Genomic DNA, 18,009 nt, shown 5'->3' with positions numbered 1-18,009 from the left:
ATTTGCCTGCTTCAAGTAACGAGAGCACAATTTGGCTCCTTTCTCAGGGAAAAGGAAGCCAACCAAACATGACTTTCACCAGGCCTCAGTTTTTGGCCCCAGATTTCAACATATACTATTACAGCAATCAAAAGAACCATAGAAATTACTTATCATTTTACTGTTCCTTACACATTTCACACAGTCCTGCAGCAAGCAGAATCACAGATGAACCCTAGAACATACAGAGAGCACAACTACTACACTGGACATGAAAAGGAAATTTTATTAAACATGTTTACATAACATGAGTTGGAAGTTCATTTAAAAGCACAGGGGAGTGTTAAGACAAGTGGTCAAAATAGAAAGATACTATTGAATTATAACTAGTTGGTGTTTGGCCACTAAGACAGAGCAGGATCTAGTAGTAGTGCACCAACGCTTGAGTTCTTCCTGCTCAGCAGGTCGAGCAGTAACCAATTTATGCCCTATGGAAAGATGGGCAGAATAATTCCCATGTGTTGAGTAATAATAAATAGTTCACTTGGTGCAGGCAGTATGTCTATGAATTAAAACCTAGTGTGTACACAGTTTCTACATGTGTTACAGCCCCACAGTAGGAATCTACACCAAAATAGTTATTAGAAGGAATTTGGTCCGTACTACATCACGTTTTCCATAGGGTAAAAAATAAAGTCCATCTATAGACATTTAGCACCAGACCCACATATCTAGCCTGGCTAAAACCTGCAAAATGTCTATAAGAAAAATGGATGGCTTAGATTTCTTGGTTACTTCAGTATAGTAATTACGAGCAAACTGTACAAGTACATGCAACATACAAGCTGGCCTATGTGGAACTAACATACATTATTAAATAACCTTTGTCATCTCTTTTTACAAAACGTGCATGCAGCTTTGAACAGTTCCAAGTCATGCTGCTCTATTTTTGTGATCACAAAATTGAATGGCCTGTAAAGGAGGGGAAACATATCAATGCACCTGCAGGAATCTGCAGTTCTTCGCACATATACAGAATATCACAAGGGATTTCAAGGCCAAGAAGAACTCAAATGAATAAAAAGCAAATTGAAATTTGACTTTTCTTTTTTTTTCTCCAAAAAGTAAGATATCTTGCGTTAAAAAATCAAGCCTTGTGCTTGCATCAATCTCAAAGAAATGTAAACTAAAATTTGATAAAAACATTAGTAAGTGCAGAATATTTCAACTGGAATTTCCAGCGAAACATTGAACAACTCATACCATGCTCTATCCAGGGCAGACAGGTGCGTCTGAAGCGACACACATCAGAGAAGCCCGGGTACAGCTGAAAGTGTCATATGCTCAATTCATTCCTGGTCAACATTTTGGGAAGTCAAATATACATTTATACACAGAAACGTAAGTATTTCCTCTCCATTTCTAGGAGGAAAATTGCATTACCAGTAACATATTCAATGTCAAAATTAAGACTAAAGCTGCTTTATACCAGTCCCCAGCAGTAGTTGCAGAATTCTTCAAAATTCTTCCATGCAAAACATCATAAACATAAAAGTTATTATATATATAATGCAAACATATCTGCTTTTTACAAAGAAAAAGTGGCACTGTGATGATTATTTATTTTTAGGAAGATAACTAAGATTGGTCATTTGTTCTGGGTTCCCATGTGAGAGACTTGTAAGTACCAGAACTGAGAAACGATTTGAACTCGCTGGAATTGTAACTGTGGCTGTTGAACATTTTAACGATGCTTACAGAGATATGCTTCAGCCCTTTTTTGTTTGGTTTAGAAAAAGAAAGGAAGGGTCTCTGTTAGCAGTGTGAGGACTTCTATGAAACTAGCAGAATCATATGGCAAAAAACTGGTGGAAGTGAAGTACAGAAAAACTGTTGAAACACCAGGAAGGTAACACTGCTTGAGGGCTCTGTCAAAATGTGAAAAATGCAACATTGTTAACAGAGTGAGAGCTTCCAGTTTGGGTCACCTTTGACTTAGATCAAATCTAAAAGTCCCTCCCCTTTTTCTTTTTTTCCTTTTTTCTTTTTTTTTTTTTTTATCATTATAAGCATCAGTGATAGCCGCTAAGAGATTAGCCACATGTGATATACCTTTGTTCTGTCAATTTAAGCTATCTCTTAACAAACAGACATACATTTGGATAACTACTACAAGTGAAAACAGAAGTGATTGTCTCTCTCCAACAGTGTTTTTTGACTATGTGAATATCTGGTTCCAATTGTTATCCTGGGTGATGTTTTTATTAGACAGCACCTGCTACTACGATCTAATGCAGGGAGGCCCAGTTGAACTTTCCAGAGATGACTGGGAAGCCCTGCGTGTCAGGGGAGTCAATGTTGGATCCACTAGCGATGAAGGTGGAAATAATTTATACCAGCCTATTACCACACTGGACAGATCTAGTTCCTCCAGAAGGATCTGGGCAACTCCCATGAAGCATTTGTGGTCCATTCGGCCATAGTCTCCCCAGACTATTACCTGGAAGAACATAAAATTAAGGTTCAACATTGTTCCCAAATCCATGTTTATATGGGATTATGTACTTATACCTGTGCTTATACATGTGCACTCCTGTTATGTGTAGGATAAGGAAAATGTTACTCTCAAGTGTGAATGATTGCTTCCCTTTTGTGGGAAAACCTTATGGCAGGACGGGAGTGAGAGGCAACAAAAGAGAAATGTCTCACATCTCAGACATTTTGCAAGCCTGAAACCACAAGCCACAAGGATGTGTTTGCTGATAGTTATAAAATTAAATGCTTATGAGTTGGAATGGGTTTACGCATACTGGTTAAATTTAAGTAAACATGCAAGTGCTTCTCCAAATGACAGCCTAAAATGGGATTAAGAAGCAACTGACCTGAAGGACTTTACCCTGTGGACTTTCTTCAAAAACCAGTGTCTGTTGGTACAAAGGATCAAGGGTCTTCCTTGCAATTCTCGTCTTCTTCTTAGCTATACATGCTCCATTTTCCAGTAAATACACTTTGACATATGGAGCTGCAAACAGAACATTATGAATGTTATATTTGGACTTACAGTGCACATCTGAGATGCAAGACAAATGCCTTAAAAGGAAACTGAGTGGAAAGAAAATGACAAACGTTATCTTCACCGTATCTTCATAATTGTATAATCTGAATACAATTATATTTGTAAAATAAATTACATGGCCCATAAGAAATCAATTTAATTTTTATAAACTTGGAATATAATGATGTAAGATGTTACTAACAACAATTACACTTCATGTCTGTAATTTTAAAAATGCTTTATTTTTCCAGGAATTAACCATCACTGACAGCTATTCTGGAGTCTCTATTATGTTTAGGGGTCAGAGACAGTTCAAAACAAAAGAAATATTTAAAACTACACCACTCCAATAACACAGACATTAATTTCTAGTTCATCTTCAGCTCCTAAAGAAGTTGCAAAGTACCACTTTGGCTAAATGTTATCTAAAACAACTGTTACAGTTGTTACAGTAAGCAGTCTTTGTGGTATTGATTCTAAATCTCCTCTAATAGAGATTTCTATAAATAACTTGAACTTCAACAAATGTCCTTATAAAATGATACAATATTCAATCTCATTCATTATACAAATTATTGACACTAGCACTAGCACAAGCTGCTGTCTTCTTGAAGCACAGTTGTGTACAGAAGACCCTGGCATGTGAGTTTGTTAATTTGTTTGTTCAAAGCACTTTCATCCATTTTTCATCTCTTTTCATGGAGAACAAACACAAAGGATGTCATCTATATTGACAAAGTCCCTCTTAGATATATGACTTGCCTAAGATACACAGAAATATTTCTGCAAATGTTCCTGCCAGAACAGATGTTGAGTTGCTGAAAGTCATTCCTTGAAAGGTGACATGCAACTGGCAGATGTGAGGTGGTACACTGCTAGAAAGGATATATCCATGCACACACTCCTTGTTGAAAAGCAAACCAGATAAATGCAAATATAGCAACAGCCAACAAGGAGCTCAAAAAATCTCCAATCCCCAGTTCGTTACTGTATTTCATATTGTTGTTTTCTGTTCACATATTGTCTATCTTTTTCCATACCTGGGGTAGATTTGGAGCCAGGTTTTTGTGTGAGGCCACGGGCTCTAATGACTTCTACTTCTAACTGGCCTTTTTTATCTACCATTCCAATCTGGATGTCACCTGAGAGGGAGAAGAAGGAAGTACACATTTTAGAGAAGCAGTACAGCTCAGGAAATAGGGTATAAGAGTGAGAAACAGAAAGACTAGCTTGATATTATTCTTCTGCCTTATTGTGCTTGTTGCCTCTCCCCCTGATTCCTTTAATTTCTCCATCCTTAACCAAGGACTAAATGATATATAATTAGGGAGCAGGGTGCCCTCTCTTGGTGTACAGTTTTTACCGGACCAAAATAGGTGTTTTTCCTTCAAAAGTCTGCAACAAGCATAAGGGTGATAATGCTCCTGTTTTTATCAATATTCCACACACCCATTTTTGGTACGAATAAAATATTGCAGCATGTTAAAAAAATAAACTGCTTTTGTTTCTAAATAGTCAAACATTTTCCTGCCTGAGTTTTGACAAATGACATTTCCTGCAGAAAAAAATGTAAACTGCTTAGTCTGAGACCAAGCATGTTCTGATCTAGATCAACAAAATACAAGGGAAGTCAACTATGAGCTGATGCTCAAGGCATTATATCTCTGTGGCTTCATATATCATGGAATCAGCTGGGTAGAAGTCTAACAGGCCACTTAGAATAAAAAATGAACAGTATGACACGGGTAGCTGTGTGACACTTGGGCAAATAAACAAACTACATTCACGAAACACATGAGTATGTATAGATTTGACATGTAAACTGTGATTGTCTAAAAAAACAAATTCACGAACAGATAGTCTCAAACTATAGAAATTGGGGTCTGGATTTAGAGAAACAGCATTTTGAAATTAACTGGGCATGAGATTTTCACGTTTCTCTAACAGCATATTAAAGTAGTATTTATAGCTTGGTATGTGAAGCATGACAGAGCAGCAGGGAAAATTTTTTTATCAATCAAACTTTGCTTGAATAAACATAGCTCTGTGTTACACTAAAAATAGGTGAGGAAAATTCCAACAAGCCTTTTTTAAGAGCACATCTCTGTATCACACATCCAAAACAAAACATGCGTCAGGGAACCAGAAGGGGGAGCAATAATACAAACATTTCCAAATTGTCACTTGTGAAAGGATACCACAGAGAAGGTATTCTGAAGATTGTTAAAAAGCATGAAGTGTTTTTGGGACAGGCAAAACTTGAGCCTTTAGTAAATAAAGTAGTTCTAAGAATTTAAAATAAATGTATTACTCAAGTTATCTGCAGAAAAATCTTTAGTCAAACAACAAGATTAAAATAAAGAGACGGAAGAAATCTAGACCCTTACATTCATACCAATAAAGCCACTTAGATATTTATTGGGCAGACAATCTCACAAATATATTTTCTTTCAAAATAAGAATAAAAATATTAATTTAATAAATCTGGTGATTATTAATGCTTTAGTAGCAGTCATTTGGATTTACACAGCAAGTCTTGCCTTAGAGGGTACTCAGAGCATTCTCAGGATAATTTTCCTTCTTCTAATGAGTTGGGAAGAAAAAACTCTCTTCCACAATTTTTCTTTCTGTTTCTCTCCACTTTTTCAGATGTGTCTCAGTAGCCCTTCCTATAACTGATTTTCCTAAGACAGTTGTACTGAAGCATTGGCCATTTATAATTTCCAGCAGGAGAAGTATCATTACACTAGTGGATCAAGGACTCCTCACTCAGCATCCTAAAGCATGTCTAAGAACTGCTCATATATAAGCAAAAAACAACAACAACAAAAAACCCCAAGCCTTTCCGAAGATACTTACACAGACCTGCACAGCCCTGTACTGTTGCACTCCTCGTACAACTCCCACTCTGTTCATATGAAGAAGATACAGCTAATGCTACTATAGGAAATTACAGACAGGGCTGTAACATAGAGAAGATCACAGGTAGCCCCAGGCAGCAGTTGTAGAAAAGAACTTTGTGTCTCTCATGGCAAACACTGGCTTTACCAGCAACCGAAAAATAGGTATTGCAAATGTGGGCAGAAGTTTCACATTCTGGGATTAGATGAACTTGGAAAAATGTAGTTTGGTCAGAAACCCTCTGTCACATGCAATATAACCTGTGTCAAGCGAATATAAATTCTGGACAGCTGAAATTTTGCAGAGAGTCACTTTTGGAGAAGCCAAAATAATTTTGAGTGGGAAGTAAAATCCCTATATTCAAATGGAAAATAAGATAGCCAACACCTTAAATGGAGCAAATACTGTTTCTCACCCCATTTTTGATGCCAGCATGCTAGAAACACCAGTGACTATATATAGGACCTTCATGTTTACAGTGAAGGAAGACACTTTGTAAAAGTCTTTTTGGTGCAGTAGTCTGGCAGTGTGTGCCTTAGTTAATAGTCTTATTAGTCCCTTAACAGAGTAGAACATATTATTCTTACCCATGGCAGGGGTTGCCAGTGTTTGTCGGCCTACTAACTGTGCAGGTCCAAGTCCATCGAGGAAATCACTAAACTGACTGTCAGCGCCCAGCCGTACTCCAGGAAATATTAAGCTGAAACAAAATAAAAGCTGGTTAAGCATAAGATCAGGATTCATTTCTATTGTCCTACAGTATTTACCTCAAAAGTACTACTGATAAAAGGCAAGCAGCTCAGGATGGACAACCACAATTCTGCACCATCAGGAATGAGCTGTTTCCCATGGACTCCAAAGCAGTGTAGTGAAATTCTGCACACAGACACAAAATAGTCCATAAAACAGGTCTTGCTAAGCAGTTCTTCAGGAGCAGTGAAGAGTCTGACAGGTGAATAAACTGTGAGTGACCTTGTATGAGAAAACATAAAAGCTTCAAGAAATTTAATAGCCTGTCCTTCATTTTTGAATGTTTGACTGACTTAGATCCAAACCCCACCTGCATCAGTTAGAGCTAACAGGAAAACCAGATGTATACACTAAATTAATCTGATTGCTGCAGCTGTTTAATGAAGCAGTAAACTGGCAGGTAGTACTAGTGGTGATTAGAGTTAAACCTCATACCACTGCCTAGCCAAAATATTCTGGTAGACAAACTGGATCTACAGTTGGTACCTACCCCTCTTTCAAGATACAAATTGAACACATACATAGTCACAGATTATATGGAAACATTCAAGGCCAGGTTAGATGGGGCTTTAAGCAACCTGGTGCAGTTGAAGATGTGCCTGCTGAGGGCAGAGGGGTTGGACTAGATCTTTACAGGTCCCTTCCAACTCAAACTATTCTATGATGCTATGATATCTGCTTTTCCAAGCTACTTTCTTACATTCCAGAGTCTCCACTTTATTTTTATTAGAGACAGAGTCTTCAAACAATAACAAGAGAAACAAACAAAAAAAAAGAGAAGGAGAGAAAGAATGACCTGTGGTGGGAAGACTCAGCTTTGACTTCCTCATCACAGTTATGAGAAATAAAGGAACAGAGTTTGAACTAAGTCTAGATAACATCTTACCCAGCAGGCCATCCACCACTCTATATCTGCTTCTCCTTCAAAGGAAATTCCCTAATAGACTGCAATAAATAATAAAAAAACTTCCTAATAAAAACATGTAGTGTGAAAAGTTTTGATTTCTTCACATCAGGCTTATGTGCTCCAGCCATTCAATTCACACTGAAAACTCTTTACAAACCCATAAGTTGCATAGAAAAAGCCCATTTCTCTCTTGAAAACTAACTGCTCTTACTATGCCTGCATAAACATATAGATTGTCTGTGACAAAAATTGGCCAGAAAATATCGTAGAATCATAGAATATATTGAGTTGGAAGGGACCCACAAGAGTCATCAAAGTCTAACTCCTGGCCCTGCACAGGATCGTGCCCAAGAGTCACACCACGCACCCAAGATTATTGTCCAAATGCTTCTTGAACTCTGTCAGGCTTGGTGCTGTGACCATTTCCCTGGGGAGCCTGTTCCAGTGCCCAATCACCCTCTGGGTGAAGAACCTTTTCCTAATGTCCAACCTAAACCTCCCCTGACACATCCTCATACCATTCCCTCGGCACAGTGCTTCTCATTAGAAAACTCTGTTTTTCCAAGCGTTTAGTTTTAAAATCTGTCTTTTTTTAAAAAATAAGTTTTCTTTAGATGGAGGAGGAAAAGAATCTCAAGGTTTCCAGTTCAACCATCAGCCCACCACTCAGAGCATTCGCCTAACCTTGAGATGCAGCTTCAAGCCCAGCCCTTTTGACAAGACACAATCTGCTTCTCACCCCAGTGTCATTATCCTTTCACTCTTGCTTCTGCTATGAAAAGTTTCTTGCTTGTTTCTTTGGCTTTTTTCCCAAGATGTGTCACATTTTGTCACATGTTGACTAACATAGAAAATATTCACTTGAGACCACATGTCCAGCTATACATATAATAATGAAGGTTGAGAAGTACACACTCATCTTAATGTATATTAATTCTAGTTCATTAAACTCCAATTAAGGGCCAAGCAAGTACCTGGGGTACCTACTGTAGGGATAGCTGAGCTACGTATCTGATTGGTCTTAAGAAATGCAGCATGAGGAATGTTAATGTCAATAAATTATGCGATCCTAGAAGTAAAGTCAGGGTCACACACACAAGGAAGGACAAGAATCCCGTGCAAACTTAACTTAAGCACTTCCTAATTGTCATCGTTATCTCCCTACAGTAATGTCAAGAGTGAACTTCAGACAAAACGAGAAAAAAATGTTGCAAGCAGCCCCACTATTCTGAATACAAGGTGCTGTCAAAAGCTGATTCAATGTTCACACTAGACATAACATCTGAAGTTAAAGCTGACCCTTCTAATGTTAAAAAGCAAGCCCAGAGGAGGGAGAGAGGGAGATGATTTTAGGATCAGCTGGGACAGTGCCTGCACGCTGATTATGTAACAGAGCTGTGTGGTTTCCCCTCCACTGAGATTGTGTTGAAGTTATGTTCTACAAATAAGCCAGTGATGCACGTGGGGGAAGTAATTAAACAGTAGAAACTTCTTTTATTGGTCATCTTTCTTACCATTTAACTTTCTTCTTTCACTGTGGTCTAAACCCAGAGCTGCTGTAAACTAATATTATTCTATGGAACTCATACAAATTTGAAAGCAACTGAGGATTTGATCCATAGCTAAATCACAGAATCACAGAAAAACAGAAGACTTCACATAGGTTTTTAAAGCCACAAAGTGCAGCAGCCCATCGAACAGAGCCCTCTGGCATCCCTTTTGCCTATGGCATTGTGTGCTGTTTAAAGAATGTTTCTCTTCTCTCATTTCAGCAAGATATATTTAACTTTTTCACCTGAGTTTTGTTGTCTCCCTCCTTTGACCCATTTTTCCAGGCTTCCCTTCAGAGTCACCGTTAGATATCAGTGGTGTTTTCACTTCACTGAACTCACTGTTTCTTTAGTCTTGCCAGAGATTGGAATAGAGATGTGGAACTCAGAGAGAACAATCCTTAAAGCTAAGGTCAAGTACAAAGTGGGTTTGGAGTCATGAAAGAAAGCTGAGGTATACTGAGAATCAGGAATCAACCAGAAGAACTGGTAACTATCAAACCAAAACATAGTGAAAATTAGAGTGCCAAAAGAATGGATCAAAGAAGCAGGACAAACATGGTCAGATGTGAAGATAGCTATTGCATGAGAGATCTGAGAGGTAAGGAGAATTATCAGAGGCAGAGCTGATGCTAGTGCAGCAAGAGATGGGGAGCAGGCACAGGTGCTGAGGAGACAAACAAGACATGAAAGGCAGACAGTGTGACTACCAACTTATGATAGCTTGAAGATGTGCCTAGTTCTAAAGGACAATTTTCAAACTATGTCCCACTACGCACACCCAGCCTGCAATATGTCCCAGTAAAAAGCAAGCACTCCGTTTACTTACCAGGCTTGCTCGCCTCACTGCCTTACTCAGAAGCTGATTCTGAAATCAACAGTTTAAGGCTCTACCTTTTTGTCCTCTAGATGCCTGCTGTGACCTCCAGATCCGGACCTTGGCTGTCCTAGCCTTGACAAATCTGTTTACACACAATGGAGGTGGAACAGAAGATTTAGCTGTTCCCCTAAAAATTTCTTCACCCCTAGTGCTGGCTCCCACCCCTCCCCTCCACTGCTAATCAGGAAAACAGGTTCCCACAGCTCCTCCTTAGCAGGGTCCAGTTTATTGGGTCCTTTGTTACCGAGGGGAGAGACTGATGCCTTACAGATTGACACTCCAGCATAGAGAGGAAGGAGGACGGCAGGATGGAGTGTTGAAAGGGTAAAAGTAATGACCCATCAAGGAATCATAATGGTGAAAACTGGTCCCTTATTCTTCACTTGAGCCTTATCTGATTTGGTTTTGAATTATTCATGATGTAGCCTGTTTTTCTTACGTGGCTCTTAAAATTCTTAGCATTGTCACAGAATGACGGGATGGTTAGGGTTGGAAGGGACCTTAAAAAATCATCTAGTTTTGATGCCTCTGCAATGCTCAAGGACATCTTTCACTAGATCAGGTGACTCAAAGCCCCATCCAACCTGGTGGTGAATACTTCCAATGATGAGCCAATACACAATTTCTCCGGGCAGAAGAGTGGTAACACAGTAAGCATATAAAAAGACGAAGCCAAAGAAGTCCAAATCTCTCATTTTGTTTCCAAGTAGAGTGCATTTGCTTACCCCCATTTTCCCTTTCTGTGGGGAGTCATCTTCTAAGAATTCCCTAGTGACTGCTGTGCATTGGTACACACGGTAGAGTCCCACTGAGAACTGTGAGGAGGCTGGAGTATTCATGCACTCTTTCATGTCAGAACTGCCTTTGTTCTCCTTTCCTACATATTGAGTTGTTTTGCAGTGAATGAAAACAGCTACCCCATTCCCCACAGCTGTCTGCCTGACTTAGCTGATGAGGCAGCTGGACTTTGCATTTACAATTCTCAATAAGAGACTTGGACCAACTCCAAACTAAACTTTCTTTGTGTATAGTATTACTGAACAGTTTCATATCACAGGGATTCACACATGATGTCTGAAGTTTAACTCTGAGGTAATCCAAACATAACTTAAAGAAAAGTACACCTATGTTTTGCTTTGAATAATGCAGTCTGAATTTAGTTGTCTTTTGATGAACAAAATGCCTTGCTGGATGCCAGAAAATAAGAATTCTTAAAGAATCCTCTCCTGATTTCAATTTTCAAGAAATTTATGTTATGTGCCTAAAATATTGCAATTTTTCAAACATTTCAAGAGGAAGAATCTGTACACAGAGCCATCCCCTTCAGCTAGAGCTTGGGACATCCCAAGTAACTTGGGAAAGAAACTTCTCCCTCATTAGAAACTTCTCCTACATTACTCATATTTTTAATGCCACTTACTTGCCCTCAGAGCTATAACTATTGATGCTGCCGTCAGTGGATTCCCGACTTGGCTGTCGAACCATACGACTTCTCATCTCTGCTGCCATTCCTGTTTCTGTGCTTCTCTGTATTGTGCTCTTTAGCTTCTTGCTGCCACCCTCTGAAAGCAGAGAAAAAGAAGCGACAGTTACAATGACAACTTAGAGCAAAGTGTTTCCTTGCAGTTTCCCCTCACTAACAGTGATCTGACTTAATCATTACTATTTAATATCATAAAAAGACTATTCTGATTGAAAAAGCAATCTCTCTTCCCCAGTTGCAAACTGGAAATAGCTTCTCTTTAAAAGAGCTGAAACCTGAAGATCTTGATTAGGGCAAACTGTTAGAAACTTGATATCTTTTTAATAACATTTGCACAGTTGGAATGTACCCAGTTCTGATAGTGTTTGCTAACCACATACTCAGTAATGTGCTTCTAGACACCTTGTTAGTTGGTTGGGTGATGGCAAAAGAAGTTACAACTCTCACAGAAAAAAAAGATGGAAAAAATCCTTCATGCATTCCACAGAAAAATGTTAAGTATTAAAATACTTAGTATCAAAAATATAATAACGCGCTTTGACTTGGCAAAATCTTACTTTTCACCACAAAACATCTTCAAAGTAAACAGTGAACTTTATAGAATTTATGAGCTCAGTATTTCCTCAACAGAAATAACTCTTGGACAATATGTTTGAGAGATCAAAGAATAGTTAAAGCTGGATGGGACCACATCTGGGTCATCTGGTCCAACATCCCTATTCAAGCAGGGTCTTCCTAGAGCACATGGCACAGGCTTGCATCCAGACAGTTCTTGAATATCTCCAGTAAGGGAGACTCCACAACCCTTCTGGGCAGTCACAATCTAGGCTTGCAACTGAACATTAGAAAGTAATGTAAATCTTCGGGAATTTCCATTTGGAAAAGCTTCTATCACACATTCTTTAAAATGCAATTTGATTTCCACCTGGAAGGTTTCATATTTCCCTTGAGCAAGAGAGCTTCCAGTCCTTTACAGATCCTTTTCAGATTATGGCTGATGTACAATGAATTCTGCTGTTTCATGGCAGAAATTATACTTCTAGATGATGATTGTTGTTCTGAACAATCTTTAACTAAATTACTTTCACCAAAGTCTCCATGTGATGTAATAACGTGTGTCATCTTCAAATTCAGTATCCTGTTCTTTTTCATTTAGTTCAAAATGGGTACTCAAAATTCCATTGGTTACCATTACTTTCTCTCAGAAAGTAGTAAATTTGACAAAGTTTCATGTAAGAACATGCAAAAACATTCTTCTGCATTCGCCTCTTCATTTTGGTGCTCCTTTACTTGCTCTTTGCAAAGTCTGTACTTCCTTTTCATCGTCTGCTCAGGGGAATATCTGAAAAAGCGAATATTTCTTCCATCTCCATCTGCTGTGGAGACTGAATTGCTCTTAAAGGTCCCTCTTTAACTGGGACATTGTTGATGATTGAAATGGACAGATCGTGAGCTTTCGTCACATAAAATTCAAGTCTTTGGTAGCACCCACATGGTCTGCCCATTGCTCAGGGTGTTTAAACACGCTGTCAAGAAGAGCTGGCCCTTGCTCTTTTGGTCTGCAGAGCTCGTGGAGGGCAAGGAGAAATCACACCATACAGCTACCAGAGTAACCTCTTTGGAGCTAGCAGAGAAATAGAAAACATGGCCACAGTGAAAAGGAAAGAGTTTGTATATTGGGCTCAGAGGGGACATGATCACAGTGAAAGAGGCTGTGGTTTCACTCTTAAGCTTTCTGGATGAGGGTTGTTTATCTATGGCCACCCAGAAACAGAGAAACAAATGCCTCTGAGTGGAAGAGATCAGCTACTTCCACAGATCCTTTACTCCCTTCTGAGGCCAACAGCTCTGAGGTTTTCCTGTGGACCACCACAACTCATCCAAATTCCCAGTCCTTGGTTATTCAGTGCTGCTAAATAGGATGGAGAGTAGGGTAGGCAAGGTACACCAGGCAGACCAGGTTCCACTCTTACACAGTGCTGGTGTGGAAGGTATTTGCTGGAGCTTCAGTGACTCCATATGTAGAAAACCAAATGCTAAGTTTTGTCCTGAACTTTCTCTTTAAAAACAGAGAGTGTGTTCAGCATACCAACACTGAAAGGTAGGTTAGCATCAAAAATTAATCAAAAGGCAGCCTAGAAAGTATAAGCCATACACAGCATTGTACTCCAAAATAGGATTCACACTTTCTGTAAACATGCATTTACCCACCAATACTGTTTTTTCTCTCTCTCTGTCTTGCCAAGACCTGTCTGAAAGTGTCTCTGTTTCCATTTCCTCCTAGAAAGTGTGTGAGATTATGTGGTTTACCCCTGTCTTCTTTTCTGGAGCCAGCCAGATCAGGCAGCATAACCAGAAGGATTTAATATGGTAGAACCTGAAATGTGTTCAGCTGAATAAGGTTGCTTGTGAGTATCCAGGGCTCAGGAAAGAGAAATTATGAGATTCTAGAGTTAGCTACAAGACCAGCATGGCACAAATCGGTAAAGAGATGTTGTTCTGGACCCCATAGAAAACATGGTGGGTGCTGAAACTTAGGGATTAGAGCGAGGCTGTTGGGACAACATAATGAACATCGTCATAAAAATAATCACTATGAAAAATATCCATTGGCTAGATCACAAAAACGAATATTTTAGCTTTGAGCCACAGCAGAGATTGAAAATAGCAAATGGAATTATTTTTTTTTTAAGACTAATATTACATTGTCATGGATAACATCAATATTGCTGCTTGAACACATTTTGCTCCATAGATTTTAAATGCACAGACCATGCAGTAGGAATCCTTGTGCATGGTCATAAGCAAGTTCAAAATCTTGTCTCACTGTGCTGCAAATAACAGATTGTCTTTTTCCAAATACTTTTCACGTCACCGCTCTCTGTCTTACAGCGCTGGTTCCACTTCTTTTTCTTTTCTCATCAACATTTTTTCTCAGGTTGAAGACTAAAAAGCATCCTTTTGTCTCCTCTTATAAGTGCTACTAATACCCACAATGTTTCCTGGGAAAACTAGAGACCTCCTATATATTTTATTTTATAATCTCAGTCTTAATATTCTGCAGTACAATCAGAAATATAACATAAAAGTAACCCAACGGAATGATAAACTACAACAAAGAGTTTATGACATAGAGGAAATTGCTTTTGCCCATGGCTAAGAAACAAAATACATGTTTCACAGGTTTTGGAAGTTTTATGCATCTCATTTCTGTCCACTTATATTACAAAAAGTAAAGAGCTAGTTTATCTTGTTAGTGTACTCCTGCAAACTTCTCAGTAAAATCTAGTTCTGGGAGGGAGGTGCTTAGCATACAGATGATTTGGGAACTGCTGCTATTTCTAAAGGCACCCCAGCAACATGAACTCACTCTGGGGTGCAACTTCCCTGGGAAGGGAAAGGGGAGGGAAGAACTGTCAAGTCCTGCCTTGACAGCACAATGAAGTACAGGATCCAAACAACCACAAGCGTTTCTCCTGATATTGATATTACATTTTTTTAAACTTTTATTTTCATCTTGCATTGCATTTAATCTAACATATATCTTTGCATATATCTTTGGAATGCTGTCTTTATATGAACAATACAGGTTCATAAAATATTCAAGTTCAATATCTATGCTATGATATATTGAGAAGATCTTCTGCTCATCTGGATATCTACTGGAGAATGCTTGGTCCTGCTCCCAATTTTTATTAGTTTGATATGTACAATTAAATTTTACAATGTGTTACAGTCATTTGCCTGCCCTGTGTAAATTACACTGTATTCATTGTGCAGACTGAAGATAAGCAGACTCTCTACTGAATACCATTTAGAGGTAAAATTTACTCCTGTATGCTTCTGTATGCTTCTGTATGCTGTGTCAGTCGTGTAAGGCTTTCTGCATGCAGCAATGCGGATTGATGTGCATATATTACATGGAAACACCTGGCTTAACAGGTACAAGTCAGAGAAAAACTATTACAGAGCAATTGTGATGAATATTTTTGCAGATTTAATAATTGATGGCAAAGGATCATAAAGCAGCCACCTGCGGCTACAAAATATACACAGCATGTAAGCATTTTGCAATTTATCAATATTGTTGTAGCACTCCTGCTACACTGATGAGTGTGTGCAATGTGCTATTTCCATCTACTTATTATAAATGTAGCCTATAGTAATTCCTTTTTGGTTTGACAAGAGACTAGTCCCCGATTTTGGTTTTCCTAGACAAAATTAACTTAACAGACCAAGCAGTGCAAAAAGCAAATATGCACTATCTTACATTTGCAATTACAATGCAATTGATGTGTCCCCAATTTCTGTACTTCCTAATTGCTTTCAAGTATAGAAGCCAGGAACTATTGACAACAGAATTATATTATCCAGAAAGGGTCAGTGATAGTATCTAGAGGTATAAGATGTCTTACTAGAGATACCTCAAGGCTAGCTTTACATCTCTAAGGCATCCAATTCAGAGGGGACAATGCCAGAACATTCCTCTCTCCCAGCCCCCTGCTTAGCAAAGCCATGACTGCACATGGCATCACTGTTTGCCTGGCTTTTCCTTTGTGCTTCATGTGGTGCCTGGAATCAGCTATTATATTTTGCTCATTTCAGTATAGGAAGTCTGAAATATCAGGAGGGGCTGCTGCAGTAAAGCTTTTATGCAAGGTGCCAAGGTGCATATTACATACCATTGAACAAGCCTAGGGGACAAGAATATAAGAATATGAGAATATGCAAGGACATGAGCTTGGCAATTTAGTCAATAGGACAGTGTTAAAGACTGCTGTAGGGCAGAAGAAAATGCTAACATGACCCTCTTTTTACTGCCTATAGGGAAAGGTGCCTTAATCAGCATTGCCCGGAATCATACATGAGTGCAACTAGTTGGTTAGCACCAAAAAAAAAGAAGCAATTTCACACACATGCAGCACCTCAGTATGTGGTATGGAAAATTCATGATAATTTCAAAAGAACACACCAGAGAACAAAGCATATACCACTACTAAATCCACAATGAAAGGGATCATAAGAAGAGTGATAATACTCAATGTCATTGCATGACTCAAGGGCAAATTATTCACAGTATCAAGTATGCTTATGCATCCAAAGAAAGCCTAAAAGCTTTGAGCCAGCTATGACTGACACCTGTCAGGACTGTGACCGTATGGTTGGTTTGCACAATGACTATGTGAGACACCAACAAGGTTATGCCAACTGCAATAGTTAGGGTCAACTTCAATTCAAAGAACTATAAAAAGAAAAGCCAAGGGGAATATTTTTTTCTGGTTCTTTCTGATATGTTAGTGATTTTTACAACCTGAAATGCTTGGAGACCTGCTGAGTTACAAGTTCTGCAGCATCTCTCTCACTTTGCATGTAGCACTTTTAAACAACAATAAAATATATTTACAAATATATTTACATGTATCTGACAAAGTGCCCCTTGGCTTGTAATCCCAAATCAGAGGGAAAAATAAAAGCAGAAATGGTTCAAAGAGCATTTGTTTTTTGTATATGTGCACATCTTTCATATGAACTCAGCAGCATATTGATCTCTAAGGCTGAAACTACATAGTGACTATGGACAGAGATAAATAGTAAAAAATATAACATTTAAATACAAATGTTTCTAGACTTTATACTCCACAATACTCTGTATTTTCCATTCTGTGTATTGTGCTATCCTCTTCTGAACATAATGCTGTTAATAAAAAAATGTGGAATATTGCAGTAATGGTCTTTTAAATGTTTCTTCCAACTATCACACAACATATCAAAGAAAGGAGAATGCTGTTTATATTCTTTAGTGTTAGATCCTGAGGTTTAAAATCCAAATATAAACTATCATGTACTTCTTCCCATTTCTATTCATTAAAACAAATCCAGAAACAACATTTATATTAATATAAATAACAAAACCTTCTAGAAAGAATATTCACCTTTTCAGCTGGGATAATTTACTGAGAAGAAATTTTATCAGAATTATGGAAAAAAAACTATCTCACAGCTATATTTATAAGTTTACATACTCATCTGGTAAACCACTTTCATTCCCAATAAATATATTCAGAAAATAACAAAAATTGATAATGCAATTAGTCCATTAATACACACAATATTTTTTTCTGACATACATAGAGCAAAGGAACAAAAAGCACCAATCCTAACAAAAGGAGACTTCAGTGAAGTGCTATTAATGGTTGTATTAATGATTTGATGGCATTTTAGTCAGCATACTGCAGAATCTCAGCTTTTTAATGTATTTTTCACTGAAAAGAAAACTTGCAGATTCAGACTCTTAACAGTTTTAGATTTCAAAGGACAGTAATTTTACTTATCCAACAGTTCCTAGTGACTTGCATGAAGCTGAAGTAGCACTTTGAGAACAAATGACAGGAATATGTCCATGCTCAAAACAAAAGTAAACAAGAACTGGAAAATCACACTCTTGTTTACTACCTGACAATGGCCTCAAAACTTTGAGCAACTCCTTTTACAAATCATATCTCC

At 38.2% G+C, this 18,009-nt stretch overlaps 1 protein-coding gene across 43 annotated transcripts in view; it reads right to left on the bottom strand.

Moving 5' to 3' along the window:
* Positions 1-248: 248 nt before the first annotated feature.
* Positions 249-18,009, bottom strand: part of RIMS1 (regulating synaptic membrane exocytosis 1) — a 321,858-nt gene continuing 304,097 nt past the window's right edge. For all 43 annotated transcript variants that reach the window (XM_017826326.1, XM_017826433.1, XM_017826365.1 and 40 more), the window contains 5 exons: positions 11,443-11,584; positions 6,523-6,635; positions 4,075-4,176; positions 2,862-3,001; positions 249-2,479 (listed from right to left, as the gene is read on the bottom strand). In XM_017826326.1, the coding sequence (XP_017681815.1) occupies positions 2,261-2,479; positions 2,862-3,001; positions 4,075-4,176; positions 6,523-6,635; positions 11,443-11,584 (716 nt within the window). In that variant the 3' untranslated portion in view covers positions 249-2,260. The remainder of the gene's footprint in view (positions 2,480-2,861; positions 3,002-4,074; positions 4,177-6,522; positions 6,636-11,442; positions 11,585-18,009) is intronic.

The sequence above is a fragment of the Lepidothrix coronata genome, unplaced genomic scaffold, assembly GCF_001604755.1.
Source record: "Lepidothrix coronata isolate B3197 unplaced genomic scaffold, Lepidothrix_coronata-1.0 Scaffold4, whole genome shotgun sequence".
Taxonomy (NCBI): Eukaryota; Metazoa; Chordata; class Aves; order Passeriformes; family Pipridae; genus Lepidothrix; species Lepidothrix coronata.
The sequence above is the reverse complement of the archived record's forward strand: the minus strand, read 5'-3'. Positions and strand labels throughout refer to the sequence as shown.